We start from the raw sequence: 17,316 nt of genomic DNA, 5'->3' as shown, positions 1-17,316 counted from the left end.
GGTGTCATCGACGAATTTGTAGATGGCACTGGAACTCTACTTAGCCAGATAGCCATGAGTATAACTGGATGTTTTAAATTATTTTAATCATCTAGGCCCTAATCCTGATAGTTTTTTTTAAAAAAAACTTTATTCAGAATTTTTAAAATATATACAAAACAGGAAGAAGGCAGGAGAATGAAGGAGGAGGGTAGAAGGCATGAGAATGTGGTTGAGAGGGAAAGATATATCAGCCATGATTAAATGGCAAAGTAGAATTGATGGGCCAAATGGCCTAATTCTGCTCCTATAACTTTTGAACTTCCGACATTCTCAGTGTTTATACATTCATTAGTGTTATATTCGGTAGTGTTCACAAACTCTCCTTCCACCAAGCACCCTTGCCACCATGTGACCCTCTGGAGTGACATCCCTTCCGTAGTTTGAGGGGTGTCTCCACCAGACCCTGCTCCCCTACATCCCACTGTGGACGGACCCCAGTTATTGTCCTCCCCCACAGAGCTTGTAGCTTCCTTAGCGATATGAGTTTGTTCTCACAGATAATTAATGAAAGTGGTTTCATGCTGCGCTACACAGTCTTTAAAGGCAGATACAAACCCACAGAGACAAAATTGTAACATGATTACTGTTCATATTTCTTTGCAGTTATTTCCTGGGAGAACTGGAAAAATGCCTTCAGGAACCTGAGCGTTTGGCAGATCTCTTCATCAAACATGTAAATTATTCCAACTTACTTTCAAGGCTTTGTGTAAGAATAGTAACTTGGCCCATTTTAAAGCTGTGCGGCTGTCTACGTTCACCTTCCTGTCCCCCTGAAATTAGCAAGAATGCATTAATCATAATGTCACTTACAACTATGGAGAATAATGAATTTAATAATGTTCAATTCTATAAAATGCATTTAAATTCAGCGTAAGTGAGTAATCCAGATATGATCATATATTTTATTTATATGGGGGTTGTGGGCAAGATTGCAAAGGTCAGTGTTTATTGACAAACAAAGTCCACATCAAATGTTTTAGCCAAATTCTCCAACATGATCTACTGACTCCTTGTAATAATGTAATACATGACAACAGTTCTGTAATAAGTATATACATATTGGAATCATGGTATAAAATTTATATTAAAATGTTAACCACCCCCTGCAAGTACACAACTATATTAGTAGTAGGCAGAGAATGTACTTTCAGTCATAAAATCACAGCATCAATGCCCCTAACCACAATAGTTTTTTATTATTTTCCAAAGCCTGATGTAATACTTGGAAACCATGATTTGTTTAATACTAAAATAATTATCATTTAATGCTTTTTGGCATATATAATGGTGGAAGGGAGAAATATTCCTGAGAATATATGAAATAGGACATTTAATAATGTAAATCACTTATTAGAAACATCGAAAATAGGTGCAGGAGTAGGCCATTCGGCCCTTCGAGCCTGCACTGCCATTCAATATGATCATGGCTGATCATCCAATTCATAACTTGCTGCATAATCATCGATGCTGGTACAATTCAAGTCAATTTTACTTATATTCATATTATTTGAAATTCTTGGGAATCATTTACTTCAGTGACCCTTTCCTTTTGAATTAGAATGTTGGGTATAATCTTGCCCTGATATTCAATTTGCTATGAAGGATATATGCAATTTTGTTTCATTGCCAACCTAACCTGCTTTCACCTATTTTACCACCAAATTCTTTTTTAGAACTTAAATTTATTTTATGTTACTTTATATTTATTTGCAATGAAGGGAAGACTTTGATTTTTTCTATTTCTTCCAGTGTCTTTAAAACTAGTTCTGTTTATGTGGATTGGTTATATGTTCCAACACTCTGATCCTATCAGGGACAGTTTCACAACTCCAGGCTATGTGCTTATCTTTATGAAAGTCGCAAAACTAGTTTCTGTGGAGATTCTGCCTCTGCAATATATTGCTTGGAGTAATTTTGAGATAAGAGATACCAAGGAACTACAGGGGTGGAATCTTGAGCAAAACACAAATTGCTGGAGTAACTCAGTGGGTTCTGTGGATAGAATCGATAGGCGATGTTTTGGGTTGGAACTCTTCTTCAGTCTGATGAAGGATTCTGACCCAAAACTCCACCAATCTATTCCCTCCACAGATTCTGTCCGACTTGCTAAATTACTTCAGCACTTTGTGTTTTGACATTTGACATAATCACAATTTGGGATTTTACCCAGTAAAGCCAAAGCAGACCATGCTTTTCCTATCCAAAAGATTCTTGTGCTGATTGAGATTCATTATTCCATGTAGTATGCAGTTAAACATGCATCATCCATACAATGGGGCAGAATTGTATTGAGAGCAATTTTAAATATAATTTAATTTTAAATCTTTCACATGGGACGAATGCACATTGGATGAGGACATTTTGCAGATGTCAGCATCATATGGAAAGCATAGCTGGCAGTGGTACTAAAAATAATATAAGTAAGTAAGTAAGTAAGTTTATTGGCCAAGTATTCACATACAAGGAATTTGCCTTGGTGCTACGCACACAAGTAACAACATGGCATACAGTGACAGTTATGAATGACTCAGAAAACACTAAACATTAATAATAATAAAATATTAATGATGAAACATCATTGATCAAGCATGTGAAGCAACAAAATACCAGATCAAAGGGAGGCTACAGATTTTTGGCTGTTGAGTAGAGCAACTACTCCTGGATAAAAACTGTTTTTTTATGTCTGGCTGTGGCAGCTTTGACAGTCCGGAGTCACCTTCCAGAGGGAAGTGATTCAAAGAGTTTGTGGCCAGGGTGAGAGGAGTCAGAGATGATCTTGCCCGCTCACTTCCTGGCCCTTGCAGTGTACAGTTCATCAATGGAGGGAAGGTTGCAGCCAATAATCTTCTCTGCTGATCGGACGATTTGCTGCAGCCTCCAGGTGTCGTGCTTGGTGGCTGAGCCAAACCAGACCATGATGGAGAAGGTGAGAACAGACTCTAACGATGACCGTGCAGAATTGGACCATCATTGCCTGTGGCAGATTGTGCTTTCTCAGCTGCCGCAGGAAGTACATCCTCTGTTGTGCCTTTTTGACTGTGGAGTTGATGGTAGCCCCCCACTTAAGGCCCTTGGAGATGATGGTTCCCAGGAACTTAAAAGACTCCACAGATGTGACTGTGGTGTTGTTGATGGTGAGTGGGGTGAGGGGAGGGGGGGCACTCCTAAAGTCTACAATTAGTTCCACTGTCTTAAGAGCATTGAGCTCTAGGTTGTTGCGATGGCACCAGGACGCCAGCTGTGACACTTCCTGTCTGTAGGCAGATTCCTCCCCATCCTGGATCAGTCCAATCAGGGTTGTGTCGTCCGCAAACTTGAGAAGCTTGACAGAGGTGTCTGTGGAGGTGCAGTCGTTGGTGTACAGAGAGTAGAGGAGAAGGGAGAGTACGCAGCCTTGCAGTGCTCCTATGCTGAGTGTTTGCAGGGTCCGAGATGTGCTTTCCCAGCATCTCATGCTGCTTCCTGTCTGTCAGGAAGTTGGTGATCCACTGACAGAGGGGTTCAGGCACAGTCAACTCGGAAAGTTTGGAGTGTAGTAGCTCTGGCACAATGGTGTTGAATGCAGAGCTAAAATCAACAAACAGGATCCTCGCATAGGTCCCCTGGCGGTCTAGGTGCTGTAGGATGAAGTGCAGGCCCAGGCTGACTGCATCATCCACAGATCTATTGGCCCGATATGCAAACTGCAGAGGGTCCAGCAGGGAGTATAATACAGATACAAAAGCAACTGGAGCCTATTTCTGTGTAACCTTTCTTGAATGGTCAGCTTTTCCATGTCAATTCCCTGTGGGTATGTTGTGTGTAAAATGTCTCTATTAGCTTACTTCATACCAATACATAATCCCACAAAAATGTTAGTGGATATTGGCCATATTTATCAGATATACTTGATAAACAGAATCACACAGCATGGAAACAGGCCCTTCGGCGCAACTTGCTCATGCCAACCAAGATACCCTGTGTACACTAGTCCCACCTGCCCGCATTTGGCCCATATCCCTCTAAACCGTTGCTATCCATGTATTTGTTAAAATATATTTTAAATGATGTTATAGTCCCTGCCTCATCTACCTCCTTTGGCAGCTCGTTCTATATATCCATCACCTTCAGTGTGAAAAAGTCACCCCTCAAGTTCCCCTTTCACCATAAACCTCTGTGCCCTCTGATCCTTGATTTTACTTCGGAGTCACGTGAGTGACTACGTGAAGAAGGGCCGTCCGTCTGCGTGCGCGTCATTACGTCCGAACGCAACACGCACGACGGACTGGCAGGCATTGAGCCTCCCAGGCTGTCGGGATGAGCAGGTAAGGAAAGTTCAAATCACTTACCTGCGTTCTTTCGGGCTTGAAGTTTTTTTCAGAGCCCAGATGTCGAGGAGACGGCCCGCGGGGATGTCGGCTGCCGAAGACCGCAGCTTTCCAAATAGCGGGCGACGGTCTTGTTCCCGACATTAGCGCCGACAGCAGAATCGGCAGGAGACTTTGCGCGGGAGCAGGAGCTCCATGGTTGTCCTGTCGGGACGTAATGCCACCCGCAAGTCTAAACTAACCCGTTGACTCAGATGAGTCCGGGGAAGAGGGATACCCTCCCTCAACGGAGAGCGTCTGAGGACGACTTCTCCCACATGGAGCAACCTATGGAGAAGTTGCTCCAACAATAATCTGCTCCAAAGGACGGAGCAGCATCAGCGGGAGCCTCGCTTCCCGACATTAGCGCCAACAGCAGAATCGGCAGGAGACTTTGCGCTGGAGCAGGAGCTCCATGGTTGCCCTGCGGGACGTAATGCCACCCGCAAGTCTAAACTAACCCGTTGACTCAGATGAGTCCGGGGAAGAGGGATACCCTCCCTCAACAGAGAGGGTCTGAGGACGACTTCTCCCATATGGAGCAACTTATGGAGAAGTTGCTCCAACAATAATCTGCTCCAAAGGAGGGAGCAGTATCAGCACGGCCTACAGCAGTGCCGGTGCCGGGAGCCTCGCACATGGGGCAGCCCAATGTCTTCCCCATTGAAGGGAGAACTACATGTGGAAGAAACCATTCTGAATCAGAGTACAAAGAGAAGGGGGGAAACCTTCCCAGGGACAAGCAGAAGAAAGGAAGTAAGTAAGTAAGTTTTACTTATATTGCACTGTTTAAGTCAACACCAAAATGCTTTACATAAAAGGAATAATAAGCTTCCATACAAACAAACAGAAAATAAGTGCTTCTGCAATCATCCATGTTCCACTGGGTGCTTCCCTGGATGGAATCTAGCTCTTGACAGCCCGGGTATTATGGAGAACCCGCAGGCAGCAGCACCTGTTTTCAGGGCTGCACAAATGTCTCCTGCTCTAAGGAGAGGAGCATTCATGGTCCTTTTCAGTCTGACCAAAGCTAGAATCTCATTTAGGTCCACTGGAAGGGCCATGTCAGCACAGGTATCCTCAGGGGCCTGCGGCAGCACCTGTTTTCAGGGCTGCCTACGAACCTCACTCTCAGTGGAGCGGTTCACTGAATCCGGTGGTAGCTTGAAAGCTGGGCACGGAAATATGATCAGAGTCGTCTTTCAAGGCAGACTCAAAATAATGGCCAGAATTGTCCTACAAGGCAGGCTCAGTATGATGAGGTTTCAGACCAGACCCAAGCAGAGGTCGGGAGAAACATGGAATCCACACTCCTTACCAGTCCTACTCCCAATCAAGGAGAGGAAAGGAATCCGCATCAGGGGCCTTTGGGCTTACCACAAGACCACCGGTAGCCATGGAGGTAGGTGGGTCTGGGTTTACTGAAACAAGGGATTGTGGAGCAGTTACATGTTGGTAATTTACCCTTGTGTTCTTGTTCAAAATGACAATAACAAGAAATTTCAGAACGGGGTTTTTAAAAACAGATAATAACGTGATAATTTTACTGCACAACATACACAGGTTCCAAGCAGACTTGGAACTCGGACTGGAATTGTCTTCGAGGCAGGCCCAGTATTTTTGGGCAGGATTGCCATTCAGGACATGTGACAGATGGAGGATGTCACTTCATCCAGGTGTAACTCATTTGTGCAGTATAGACTTTTAGAAACAGTAATTTTGTTACGGTTTAACTACTGTTTTATAGGAGCTTCCTATAGAATGGTCACATGGCATGCATCGACCTCAAAGATGCATACTATTCGGTGTCTATTCACTAAGAACAGGAGATATTTGAAGTTTAACTGGATGGTATGGATCTGCCAAATGGGTTGACATCAGCTCCTAGACTATTGACAAAACTACGGAAACCAATTCTGGGCCTACAAAGGTCTCAAAACCACAGAGTAATGGCATATTTGGAGGACATTTTCATTTTGGAGTCACCAAGAATTGGCAGAAGCATCAGTCAAGCAAACCAAAACCCTGTTTGAAAGAATTGGTTACCTCATCCATCCAGTTAAATCAAAATTGACACCTACAAGGGTAATTGATTACCTAGAATTTACTATCAAAAACAGTAAATATGTTGGTGACTTTGCCTAGGGGCAAACGACAATATTAATTAAGCCTGCAATGACCTGATAGTCAAATTCTAGCCATCTATCAGGCAAGCAGCGAGTGTAATTGGCAAATAGTAGCTGCATTCCCAGCAGTACGGGCCTTTGCATTACCAGAACTTACAGCAAGCAAAGGAATGAACACTCAAATTATATGCAGGCCGAATTGGCAAACTATGGATTGCCAGCAGAGGCCATTGTTGAATAACTATGGTGGATAACGAATGGGAGACAGCTCAGGGAAATTTTGCTCGAAAGCCATCGAGGGTTCTTCAGACCTATGCAAGCGGCTAAGGATGGGGAGACACCAACACAGTCTAAAGCTGTGGGGGCAGATGGAATGAGCAGGAGTCTGTAATTCCCCAACACATGGAATCAATTACCCAGAATTGTTGGGGGCACAATATGGACTCAAGGTTCTCTGTAGCGATATGTAACTGGTGCTTGTTCAAATTCAGATTGATAACACCACTGCGGTGGCATATATCCATTAACAAGGGTGGTGTAAAATCTGTATCTTACGACAGATTGTCGAACCTCATTTGGCACTGGTGTATCGAGAGGAATATTTGGGAAATCTACGAGGTAGATATAACACGGTGACAGATGCTGGATCATGAATGTTTAATAACAACACAGAATGGATGTTGAATCAGACAGTATTTAACAAAATAACTACACGATTTGGCATACCAGATGTTGATCCGTTTGCATCTAGACTAACCATTAGTTACCCAGATATGTGTCCTGTGAGCTGGATCCAGGAGCAAGGCAGTGGATGCTTTCTCCCTCAATTGGGGAGGAATGTTTATGTATGCTTTCCGCCAATTTGTCTCACAAACCGATGCTTGACAAAAATCAAGCAAGACTAAGCCACAGGCATATTGGTAGTGCCAGATTGGCCTACTCAAGCCTGGTCCCCAAAAATTTTGGGAATTATAGTCCAGCCAGTAATGGCTGTACCCAAGAGCAGGGACCTCCTAGTGAACCCAGTTACAGGGAGCAATCATCCACTACATGAACGTATAACTTGTTGGTCTGCAGATTCTGAGGAGGCCATTTCAAGGCATAGGACTGTCCAAACAAATACAACACAGTTCGGATAACGGATGTCTTGGAGTTCCTATCAACTGTACTATAACTATAAACTAAGTTATAGTGCATCTATAGTGCCAGAGGCGCACTCTCCTCCAATCTGATGCCGGAAGCAGGGCACAGTTCGATAGGAACGCACCCCTTTACAACAAAATTCATGAAGGGAATTTACAATTTAAGACCTCCAAGGCCAAGGTACACGGACACATTGGATGTGAGCGTGGTACAAGCCCTACTTTGACAGTGGGGACCGCCTATAACTAACCCTGAAGGTGGTATGCTGACAAAGAGTCCAGACACTGCAAAAGCTACGGTTGGACTACATGACCACCAATATGAACAACATAACATTCCTAATCAGGAACCTGATAAACAGAGCAGGCCAGGAATGCCAGGGATGGAGATCCAGTTCTTGGCATATCCAGAGGACCAACGGTTGTGTGGGTGGTAACATACTAACACCACTATCTGAGAGTTACGGAGAATCTCAGAGGCACAGAACAATCGGTCCTCATCAGCCATAAAAATAAAAAAATAAAAACCACACCAAAAGGTGTCAACTCAAACCATCTCCAGATGGTCTAAAGAGGTAATGGCGGTAGCAGGAGTAAACATTTATATGGTTAAATCTCACTCCACCAGGGCTGCATCTACGTCGGCAGCAAGAGCTATGGACGTGCCCCTTGACGACATCCTAGTGGCTGCAGGATGGACGAATGAAATAACGGTCCACCGGTTTTATAACAAACCTATAACCGGACTGGGGGTGTTTGCACGTACCATTTTAAGTTCTGTCCCTTAGTTTCCCCCCCCCCCCCCCACCAAGGTTGGGAGGGGTAACTTTAAAAAAAAACTTTTCTTTCATTTAAAGCATCAGTTTCTTTACTTAACTACGTAATGTCTGAATGCTTTAATGATTACACGCATCCATGGTCAATCCATTCAGTGTGTGACGCCTGGATTCGTAACCGGCGTAAAATCACAGAGCTTTGAAATCTTCACGTAGTCACTCACATGACCCCGAAGTAAAATAGTAAGATTAAACGAGAACTTACCAGTTTGAAGTTTGATCTTGATTTTATGAGGAGTTACGATGAGCGATTACGTGCCCACCGCTCCCACCCTCATATTATCAAGGTCATATGGAAGTTCAAGTTTTTCACAATCTTACTATTCTCAGGTCTTCTTTTTTATCTGTGATTTAACACCGCTGCTTTGAAGATTGACGCGCACGCAGACGGACGGCCCTTCTTCACGTAATCGCTCATCGTAACTCCTCATAAAATCAAGATCAAACTTCAAACTGGTAAGTTCTCGTTTAATCTTACTATTCCCACACACTGGGTAAAATATTCTGTGAATCTAACCAATTTATTGCCTTCATAATTTTATACACAGTAGAACTAAACTACACAATGAAGTAAAGGGTAATGAATTACGACATACCTGAAACATTAAAGACCCTTGCTGTCAACGGAGGAGTTTCACGTACTTTATTGGACAGTACTTTCTTTTAAAAAGTGAATCAGTGCCGATCTAAAGCTAATGCCAGAAATTATGTTGATTGTTGTATCAGTTATCATAATAGAAATCAGCAAGAGTGCAAGATGTCTAACATGTGATTGGCTCCATGACCCACATTTGCAATCAGTCTGAAGAAAGGTCCTGACCCAAAACGTCACCTATCTATGTTCTCCAAGGATGCTGTCTGACCTGCTGAGTTACTCTAGCACTTTATGTCTTCTCCAGTTTGACTGGGCCTGATCTCAAAATAGCTGATTTTGCTGAGTAACGCTGTGATGGGAGGCTATTGATATTCCACATAAAGGTTCATCCTGTATAATAGTTTAGTTATTTTTGCTGTGAATTCTGTGTTTACAGGAAAGGCGCTTAGGCATGTATGTGATATACTGCCAAAACAAGCCAAAGTCTGAGTACATTGTGGCAGAGTACGATTCTTTCTTTGAGGTAAGCATTTGTTTGTATTTTTATCACCAGAAACTAGATTATGTAACACATGAAGTACAAAAGGGTAAAATTTAGTTGAACTACTTAGAAACTGCAACAAATGAGCGAGCATGCAAACTCCACACAGACAGCATCGCTGGTCAGAATCTAACCTGGATCTCTACCGCTGTGAGGCAGCAGCTCTACCAAGTGGAATTTACCTCATCAAGTGCTAAAGTGATGTATTTTGGAAAGTTAAACCTGGGCAGGATATACACAGTGAACGGCAGCACCTTGGGGAGTGTTGTAGAACAGGGAAACCTAGGGGTACGAGTGTGCATTTAGAGGTGAAGAAGGCATGTTTGCCTTCAATGTTCAGGGCATTAAGTACAAGAGCTGGGACCTCATGGTATAAGACGTACAAGATATTGATGAGACCACACCAAGTGTATCCTGTGCAGTATTAGTCACCAGGCTACAGGAGGGTGCGATTAAGCAAGAGGTGGTACAGAGAACATTCACATCAATGTTATTTGGACTGAATGACTTGAATTATAAGGAAAGACTGGATAGGCTACCACTGATTTTCCTAGAGTGAAGGATGCTAAGGGGTGACCATATAGTTTTATAAAATCAGAGGTAAATAGACAGGATTAATGCACAAGAGTCTTTTTCCCAGGAAAGGGGAATCAAGAACTGGAGGGCATAGATTTAAGGTGAGAGGGGAAAGATTTAAAAGGGGGCTGAGAGTCAGGTTTTTCACAGAGGGTGGTGGGTTTATTGAATGAGCTGCCAGAGGAAGTGGTAGAGATGGAAAAGTTATAAGATTTAAAAGACATTTGGACAGATACATGGATATGGACCAAATGCAGATAAATGGGACAAACTATGACTAATTTGGAAACCTGATCTCTGCTCCTTCCTCTGGTGGCTTATTGGACCCAGCATTGATAGAGTGTGATGGGGGTGTGGAATGTAGGATCAAAATCCACATCTAAATACAAAGGTACTGATTCGCTATAAATAAGTCACCTTTAAAATGTTTTATTCTAAGAAAATAGTGGACGTGATGAAAGTGGGATCAAGGATAACAGGAAATGCCCCAGATTTTCTCTTTCTTTTCTTGGCTCTGCATAGTATTAACCTAGAAAAGAAAGAGAGCAGACATCAAATTCCCATAAAAAGACCTTCAACGAAGTCTAGTGGAACCAATAGCCATTTGATACCGTCAGAAACAGGAGCCTAGTTTGAACACCCCAAATCATTCTCCGAAGCACATTGAGATCATGTGCAACAAATTTATTATAGTATGTCATTGGCAACTTCAGACACACAGGTGACTTTCCACAGCATGTTTAGCCACTGACCATTTCAGCTTCTGACAGAGGGAGACACAAATGCCACAGACTTGCATATATTGTGAATAGGTTTTTTTTAAGCAGAATGTCTACCATGTTATGCATCTTGTTTTGCAGGAAATAAAACAGGAGCTGGGTCAAAGGCTCAGCCTGAGTGACTTTCTTATTAAGCCAATACAGAGGATAACAAAGTATCAACTTCTTATCAAGGTGAGGACTTTTACAATCAAAAGCCTGTCACTAAAGAATACAAAAAGTGACTAAAGTACTACATCAGTCCATGGGATCTTTCACCTTATTTGTCTTCAAAACACATTTCTCGTCACAGTCACATTTCTTCAATAACAGGCTAGCTGAATAGTGATTATTAGAGCCAGGATTTTGCCATAAATGCAATTTCCTTTGCATGCCTTTTTTTGATGATTTCAGGAAGATAATGTCTTTTTCACAATTGAGTGCCTAAATCAGCCTTATTTTGCCATTTTAACATCTTACAAGAAAATTGACACCACCAGGGCGAAACCCGGCTGTAAGTGGGTGTTAAGTGGTGATTGGAGAGGGGTGCGTGGGAAAGGGTCCAGTCTTTGCAAACTAGTCATGCTTTAAGTAGGTGTGAAGTGGTGTTTGGGGATGGGGTGTGGGGGTACCAGGGTTAAGTTTCTGTTTATCGAACCTGCATTAGAACTCGTTCAGGTCATTGGTCAGCTGATGATTGTCCAAGGAGCGGGGGGTTTTCCTCTTGTAGCATGTGATTTCTTGCAAGCCCTTCCACACTGAAGAAGAGTCATTTGCTGAGCACTTGCTCCTCAACTTCTCAGAGTACCTTTCCTTGGCAGCTCTGATTCCTCTTCTCAGCTTGTACTTAGCCTGCCTGTAGAAGTCTGCATCCCCACTCCTGCAGGATCTACCCCTGCAAGCGTCAAAATGCCTAAAGTCGTCAACGCCTTGTAAAAAACTGAACGATTTGGGGAGAGTGTATGGGAGTGATATATTCTCTACAGACAACTGTGTGCTGTTTTGCAAAGCATGTGAGAAAGCAGTGAATCATGAGAAGAAATATTTCGTCTCCCAGCATGTACAGACAGCTAAACACAAGTCGGCGGCAGAGAAACTGAAGGTAGGAAATACGCAAGCTTGTAAGCAGGGATTTTTTTTAATTTAATTTAGTTTAGATGACCTTTCAGTTTAGTTTAGAGATGCAGCATGGAAACTAGCCCTTCAGCCCACCAAATCCATCCTGACCAACAATCCCTGCACTATCCTACACACGAGGGACAATTTAATATTTTTTTAACCGAAGGCAATTAACCAACATACCTGTATGTCTTTGGAGTGTGGGAATAAACCGGAGCACCTGGTTTTTACGTAGAGCGTTTAATAGAATGATTTGGAAATACACTTTTGTGTGCGGGACAATATTCCACCACAGGGGTGCTTTTAGTTTGAATTAATGGATGAATAAGGACCGAGAAATTCCAGGCAGTGGAATATTATGAGCTCAAGGGAGTTAATAGTTTACTAAGAATATACGTAATTCAAAAAACAATTCCTTGATTGTAATAAATCAGATTTCAGTCCAGCAGGGAGTCCTTTGTTCTATTTGACCCCAGCATAATGAATCATGTTGGTAACCATTCTTCACTACAGTAGTACACTCTCCTTTCTCCACACCACTACATCATCCTACAGCTGGATATAGATTAGATAGGATACAAAGTGCTGGAGTAGCTCAGCCGATCAGGCAGCATCTCTGGAGAACATGGATTGTGACGTTTAGGATTCGGTCCCTTCTTCAGTCTGATCAGATACATCAGATAGGATGGGCTATAGCGGGATGTAGATATGGATCAGATGTAAAGTTGGGCAGAGCAGTGGCATGATTAAATTTAATCCCATCAAATGCAAGGTGATGCCTTTTGGGACAGGAAACAGAAGTATGCTGTCCCAAAACCCATGGTAGGGCACGACGATATGTTGATGAACAGAGAGCCTCAAGGGTCCATGTGCATAATTCCCTGAAAATGGTAACGCAGGTCGATATGGAGGTAAATAATTTATCTGGTACATTTGCATAGAATGCAATAATTTGGATGTTACGTTACATCTCTACAAAATACCAACCTATTTGCACTTGGAGAATTGTGTGCAGTTCTGGCTGCCTCACTGGAGGTGGGGTGTGATTGGACTGGAGAGAGTGTGTGGAGCAGATGTTGCCTGAATTGTGGTTTCCCAATGTACACACCCCCAGATCTCGCTGTTCTTTTACCCTTTTATGATCGTGCTTTCTAATTTATGTTGCCTCTTGTTCTTCCTCCCAAATTGTATTGCTTCACATTTTTTGGCGTTCAATTTTATCTGTCAACTGTCCACCCATTCCTTCATCTTATCTATAGCTCCTTGAAATCTGAGTCACAGAGCAAGTTGGGCTGAAAGGCCCGTTTCTGTGCTCTATGACCAGGAACATGACTAATGTAAATCTTCGTATTGATTTAGCTGCAAACAGATGACAATCAGTCTAAATGGTTAAAATATATCCATTGTGACCACGACTGGCAATTTAGATCTGGGTGTATAGTGGAGACGTTAAGAATGTGTTATATTTGTGTGAATGTGCATAAGAATGTTAATAGCAGCTAAAGCTTCGCTTTGGAAGTTGACTTCTTCAAATAATGCCGATTTCCCAAGAGGTAATTAATCATTGATGTTACAACCATGCAGAACAAGAGGCAGGCTCATTAATCATCCTAACTTGACCCTCTTCGACAATCCCTGGGTGCGTTTCAGTGTCATTTGGGAGCCTCAGTCCATCTGGATGGCTGAACATCATCTTTATAATAGCTTACAAACTTTACAAAGGAAGATAAGAGTCTACTGACAGCAGCTAACCATTTAAATTCCTACGTAGACGCAAAATGCTGGAGCAACTCAGCAGGACAGGCAGCATCTCTGGAGAGATGGAATGGGTGATGTTTCGGGTCGAGACCCTTCAGACTGATGTCAAGGGAGTGGGCGGGACAAAGATAGAATGTAGTCGGAGACAGTAAGACTAGTGGGAGAACTTGGAAGGGGGAGGGGATGAAGAGAGAGGGAAAACAAGGGCTATTTGAAATTACAGGAGTCAATGCTCATACCGTTGGGGTGTAAACTACCCAAGCGAAATATTAGGTGCTGTTCCTCCAATTTGCGCTGGGCCTCAGTCTGACAATGAAGGAGGCCCAGGCCAGAAAGGTAAGATTGGGAATGGGAGGGGGAGGTGGTTGAGCAACCAGGAGATCAGGTAAGTTAAGACGTACTGAGCGGAGGTGTTCAGCGAAACAATCGGCGAGCCTGCGCTTGGTCTCGCCAATGTAGAGGAGTTGACACCTGGAACAGTGGATACAGTAGATGAGGTTGGAGGAGGTGCAAGGGAACCTCTGCCTCATCTGGAAAGACTGTTTGGGTCCCTGGATGGAGTCGAGGGGGGAGGTAAAGGGACAGGTGTTGCATCTCCTGCAGGTGCAGGGAAAAGTACCTGGGGAGGGGGTGGTTTGGGTGGGAAGCAGGCACGTGCTGAGAGTAATTACTCAAGGTAGGCAGGCGGTTTTTTATAAAAATCTTAAACCGTGCATGCGCAGATTGTTCTTTCCTTAAAAATAAAAAATAAAAATAAGTAACAATTCAATTTGCCCAAGGCTTCTAAATCTCCTTCATTTTTTAATTACTAAATAGGTGGGGGATGGAGGATGAAGGCAGGTGGAGAGATGGTGGGAAAAACGGGAGCACACCGGGACGTTGAATCAGTTGTCATCTTATTGAATGACAATACTAATTCAAGGGTCCAATTGGAGGGAGAGTTCCTTTCACAGCGTGTGGGTAGTCTGTGCCAGGGGTTAAAGTTGCGGGGGTGGCAGGATGTTGAGAAGGAGGGGGTCGGAGATCATATCAGACTCACTCTCCGCTGCCACAGCACTCCGGGCACGGACAGCAGAACTGGCCGCCACTTCCGGGGAAGGAAGCAGCTCGGATGACTGCGAGCGGCCGCCGGGACCCGAAAGCAGAACCGGCTGCCACTTTAGCACCTTCTGCCGGCCCGCTCACCTCTGGCAGTGCTCTCCGTCAGAACACCTCTCACCTGCCGCTCGCCGGCTTCACTCATGTCAGTTGCTTCCTGCAAATCCTTAAATTCCCACAGCCGAGTAACCTCAATTGGTCCCTTGAGCGCGCTGTCAAAATTTAAGGATTTGCGGGAAGCCGGCTGGCGAGCGGCAGGAGAGAGGTGTTCAGACGGAGAACACTGCCAGAGGTGAGCGGAGACCAGCAGAAGGAGCTGAAGGGGCAGCCGGTTCTGCTGTCGGGTCCCAGCGGCCACTCGCAGCCACCCGTGCTAATTCACTCCCCGACCACGGTGGCTCTGTGCCCGAGCATCGCAAGTGGGTTACTTGCCCCGATCCCCTCCTTCACAACACTCCTGCCCTCCCCGCAACTTTACCCCGGGCCAGACTCCCCAAACACTGTGAAAGGAACTCTCCCCCCACCCACCCTGGGAAATACATTATTTAAAAACATAAAGTTCCAAGAAATGTACTTATCACGGTATAGGTACACAAACTCCATTCTTCTCTCTTTGCTTCCTAACATACCCTTCCGATAATGACAATCCATATATGAAAAACCCGCCAAGAAACTTGTGCTGCGCATGCGCAGTAGGCTGCACAGATCTTCGCATGTTACAAGAACTGCGGTTGAAAGGCACGGAGAATTATGCCTACCTAAGAGATCGATCTCTTAGATAGGCATCATTCTCCCATGCCTTTACTATTTATATTTCATGGTTACCATGTCATAATTTTAGTCAGGGAAGGCAGTGCCTACCTTGCCTACCATGATGGCACGTGCCTGGTGGGAAGGGACGAGTTTACCAGGGAGTTTCGGATGGAACGGTTTCTACGGAAAGCAGAAAGGGGTGGAGATGGGAAGATGTGGCCAGTGGTGGGATCATGTTGGAGGTGGCGAAAATGTTGGAGGATTATATTCTGTTGAAAGATCGGACTTATCAGAAGAAGTCTTATTTGAATATGTATTTTATACGATTCTGTTAGTGCAAAGTTGTTACTAACGTACAGAAGCAAGCCTAAATATTTACTAACTGTGATAAACTTTGTCTTGTTGCAGGACTTCCTGAAATACAGTGAAAACGCTGGACATGAATGTTCAGAGATTGAGGTAAAAACTGTTCTCTGTTCAGTCAACAAACCACTCGCACAACAGTGTTTCTCTTTTATATGTTTTATATCTTTCTCTGCTGAAATATAAAATTCAGCCCATTTCATTGGTATACTGCCAAGTAATAATGATTCTTGAAACTGATGGCTATTGAATTCTGAAATAACATTTATGGCAGTCATTAGAGGCAAACAAAGAGCAGTCCTGAACTACTATCTACCTCGGACTATCCTTGATTGGACTTTGCCGGCTTTACCTTGCACTAAAAGTTATTGTCTTATAGAAACATAGAAACATAGAAATTAGGTGCAGGAGTAGGCCATTCGGCCCTTCGAGCCTGCACCGCCATTCAATATGATCATGGCTGATCATCCAACTCAGTATCCCGTACCTGCCTTCTCTCCATACTCTCTGATCCCCTTAGCCACAAGGGCCACATCTAACTCCCTCTTAAATATAGCCAATGAACTGGCCTCGACTACCCTCTGTGGCAGAGAGTTCCAGAGATTCACCACTCTCTGTGTGAAAAACGTTCTTCTCATCTCGGTTTTAAAGGATTTCCCCCTTATCCTTAAGCTGTGACCCCTTGTCCTGGACTTCCCCAACATCGGGAACAATCTTCCTGCATCTAGCCTGTCCAACCCCTTAAGAATTTTATAAGTTTCTATAAGATCCCCTCTCAATCTCCTAAATTCTAGAGAGTATAAACTAAGTCTATCCAGTCTTTCTTCATAAGACAGTCCTGACATCCCAGGAATCAGTCTGGTGAACCTTCTCTGCACTCCTATGGCAATAATGTCCTTCCTCAGATTTGGAGACCAAAACTGTACGCAATACTCCAGGTGTGGTCTCACCAAGACCCTGTACAACTGCAGTAGAACCTCCCTGCTCCTATACTCAAATCCTTTTGCTATGAAAGCTAACATACCATTCGATTTCTTCACTGCCTGCTGCACCTGCATGCCCTACTTTCAATGACTGGTGTACCATGACACCCAGGTCTCGCTGCATCTCCCCTTTTCCTAAGTCGGCCACCTTTAGATAATAGTCTGCTTTCCTGTTTTTGCCACCAAAATGGATAACCTCACATTTATCCACATTATACTGCATCTGCCAAACATTTGCCCACTCACCCAGCCTATCCAAGTCACCTTGCAGTCTCCTAGC

General features: G+C 43.7%; 1 protein-coding gene across 6 annotated transcripts in view; it reads left to right on the top strand.

Moving 5' to 3' along the window:
• Window positions 1-17,316, top strand: part of kalrn (kalirin RhoGEF kinase) — a 612,442-nt gene that overhangs the window by 533,967 nt on the left and 61,159 nt on the right. For all 6 annotated transcript variants that reach the window (XM_033024028.1, XM_033024025.1, XM_033024026.1 and 3 more), the window contains 4 exons: window positions 646-715; window positions 9,524-9,610; window positions 11,065-11,157; window positions 16,099-16,149. In XM_033024028.1, coding sequence (XP_032879919.1) covers window positions 646-715; window positions 9,524-9,610; window positions 11,065-11,157; window positions 16,099-16,149 — 301 coding nt within the window. The remainder of the gene's footprint in view (window positions 1-645; window positions 716-9,523; window positions 9,611-11,064; window positions 11,158-16,098; window positions 16,150-17,316) is intronic.

The sequence above is a fragment of the Amblyraja radiata genome, chromosome 7 (assembly GCF_010909765.2).
Source record: "Amblyraja radiata isolate CabotCenter1 chromosome 7, sAmbRad1.1.pri, whole genome shotgun sequence".
Lineage (NCBI taxonomy): Eukaryota > Metazoa > Chordata > Chondrichthyes > Rajiformes > Rajidae > Amblyraja > Amblyraja radiata.
The sequence above is the reverse complement of the archived record's forward strand: the minus strand, read 5'-3'. Positions and strand labels throughout refer to the sequence as shown.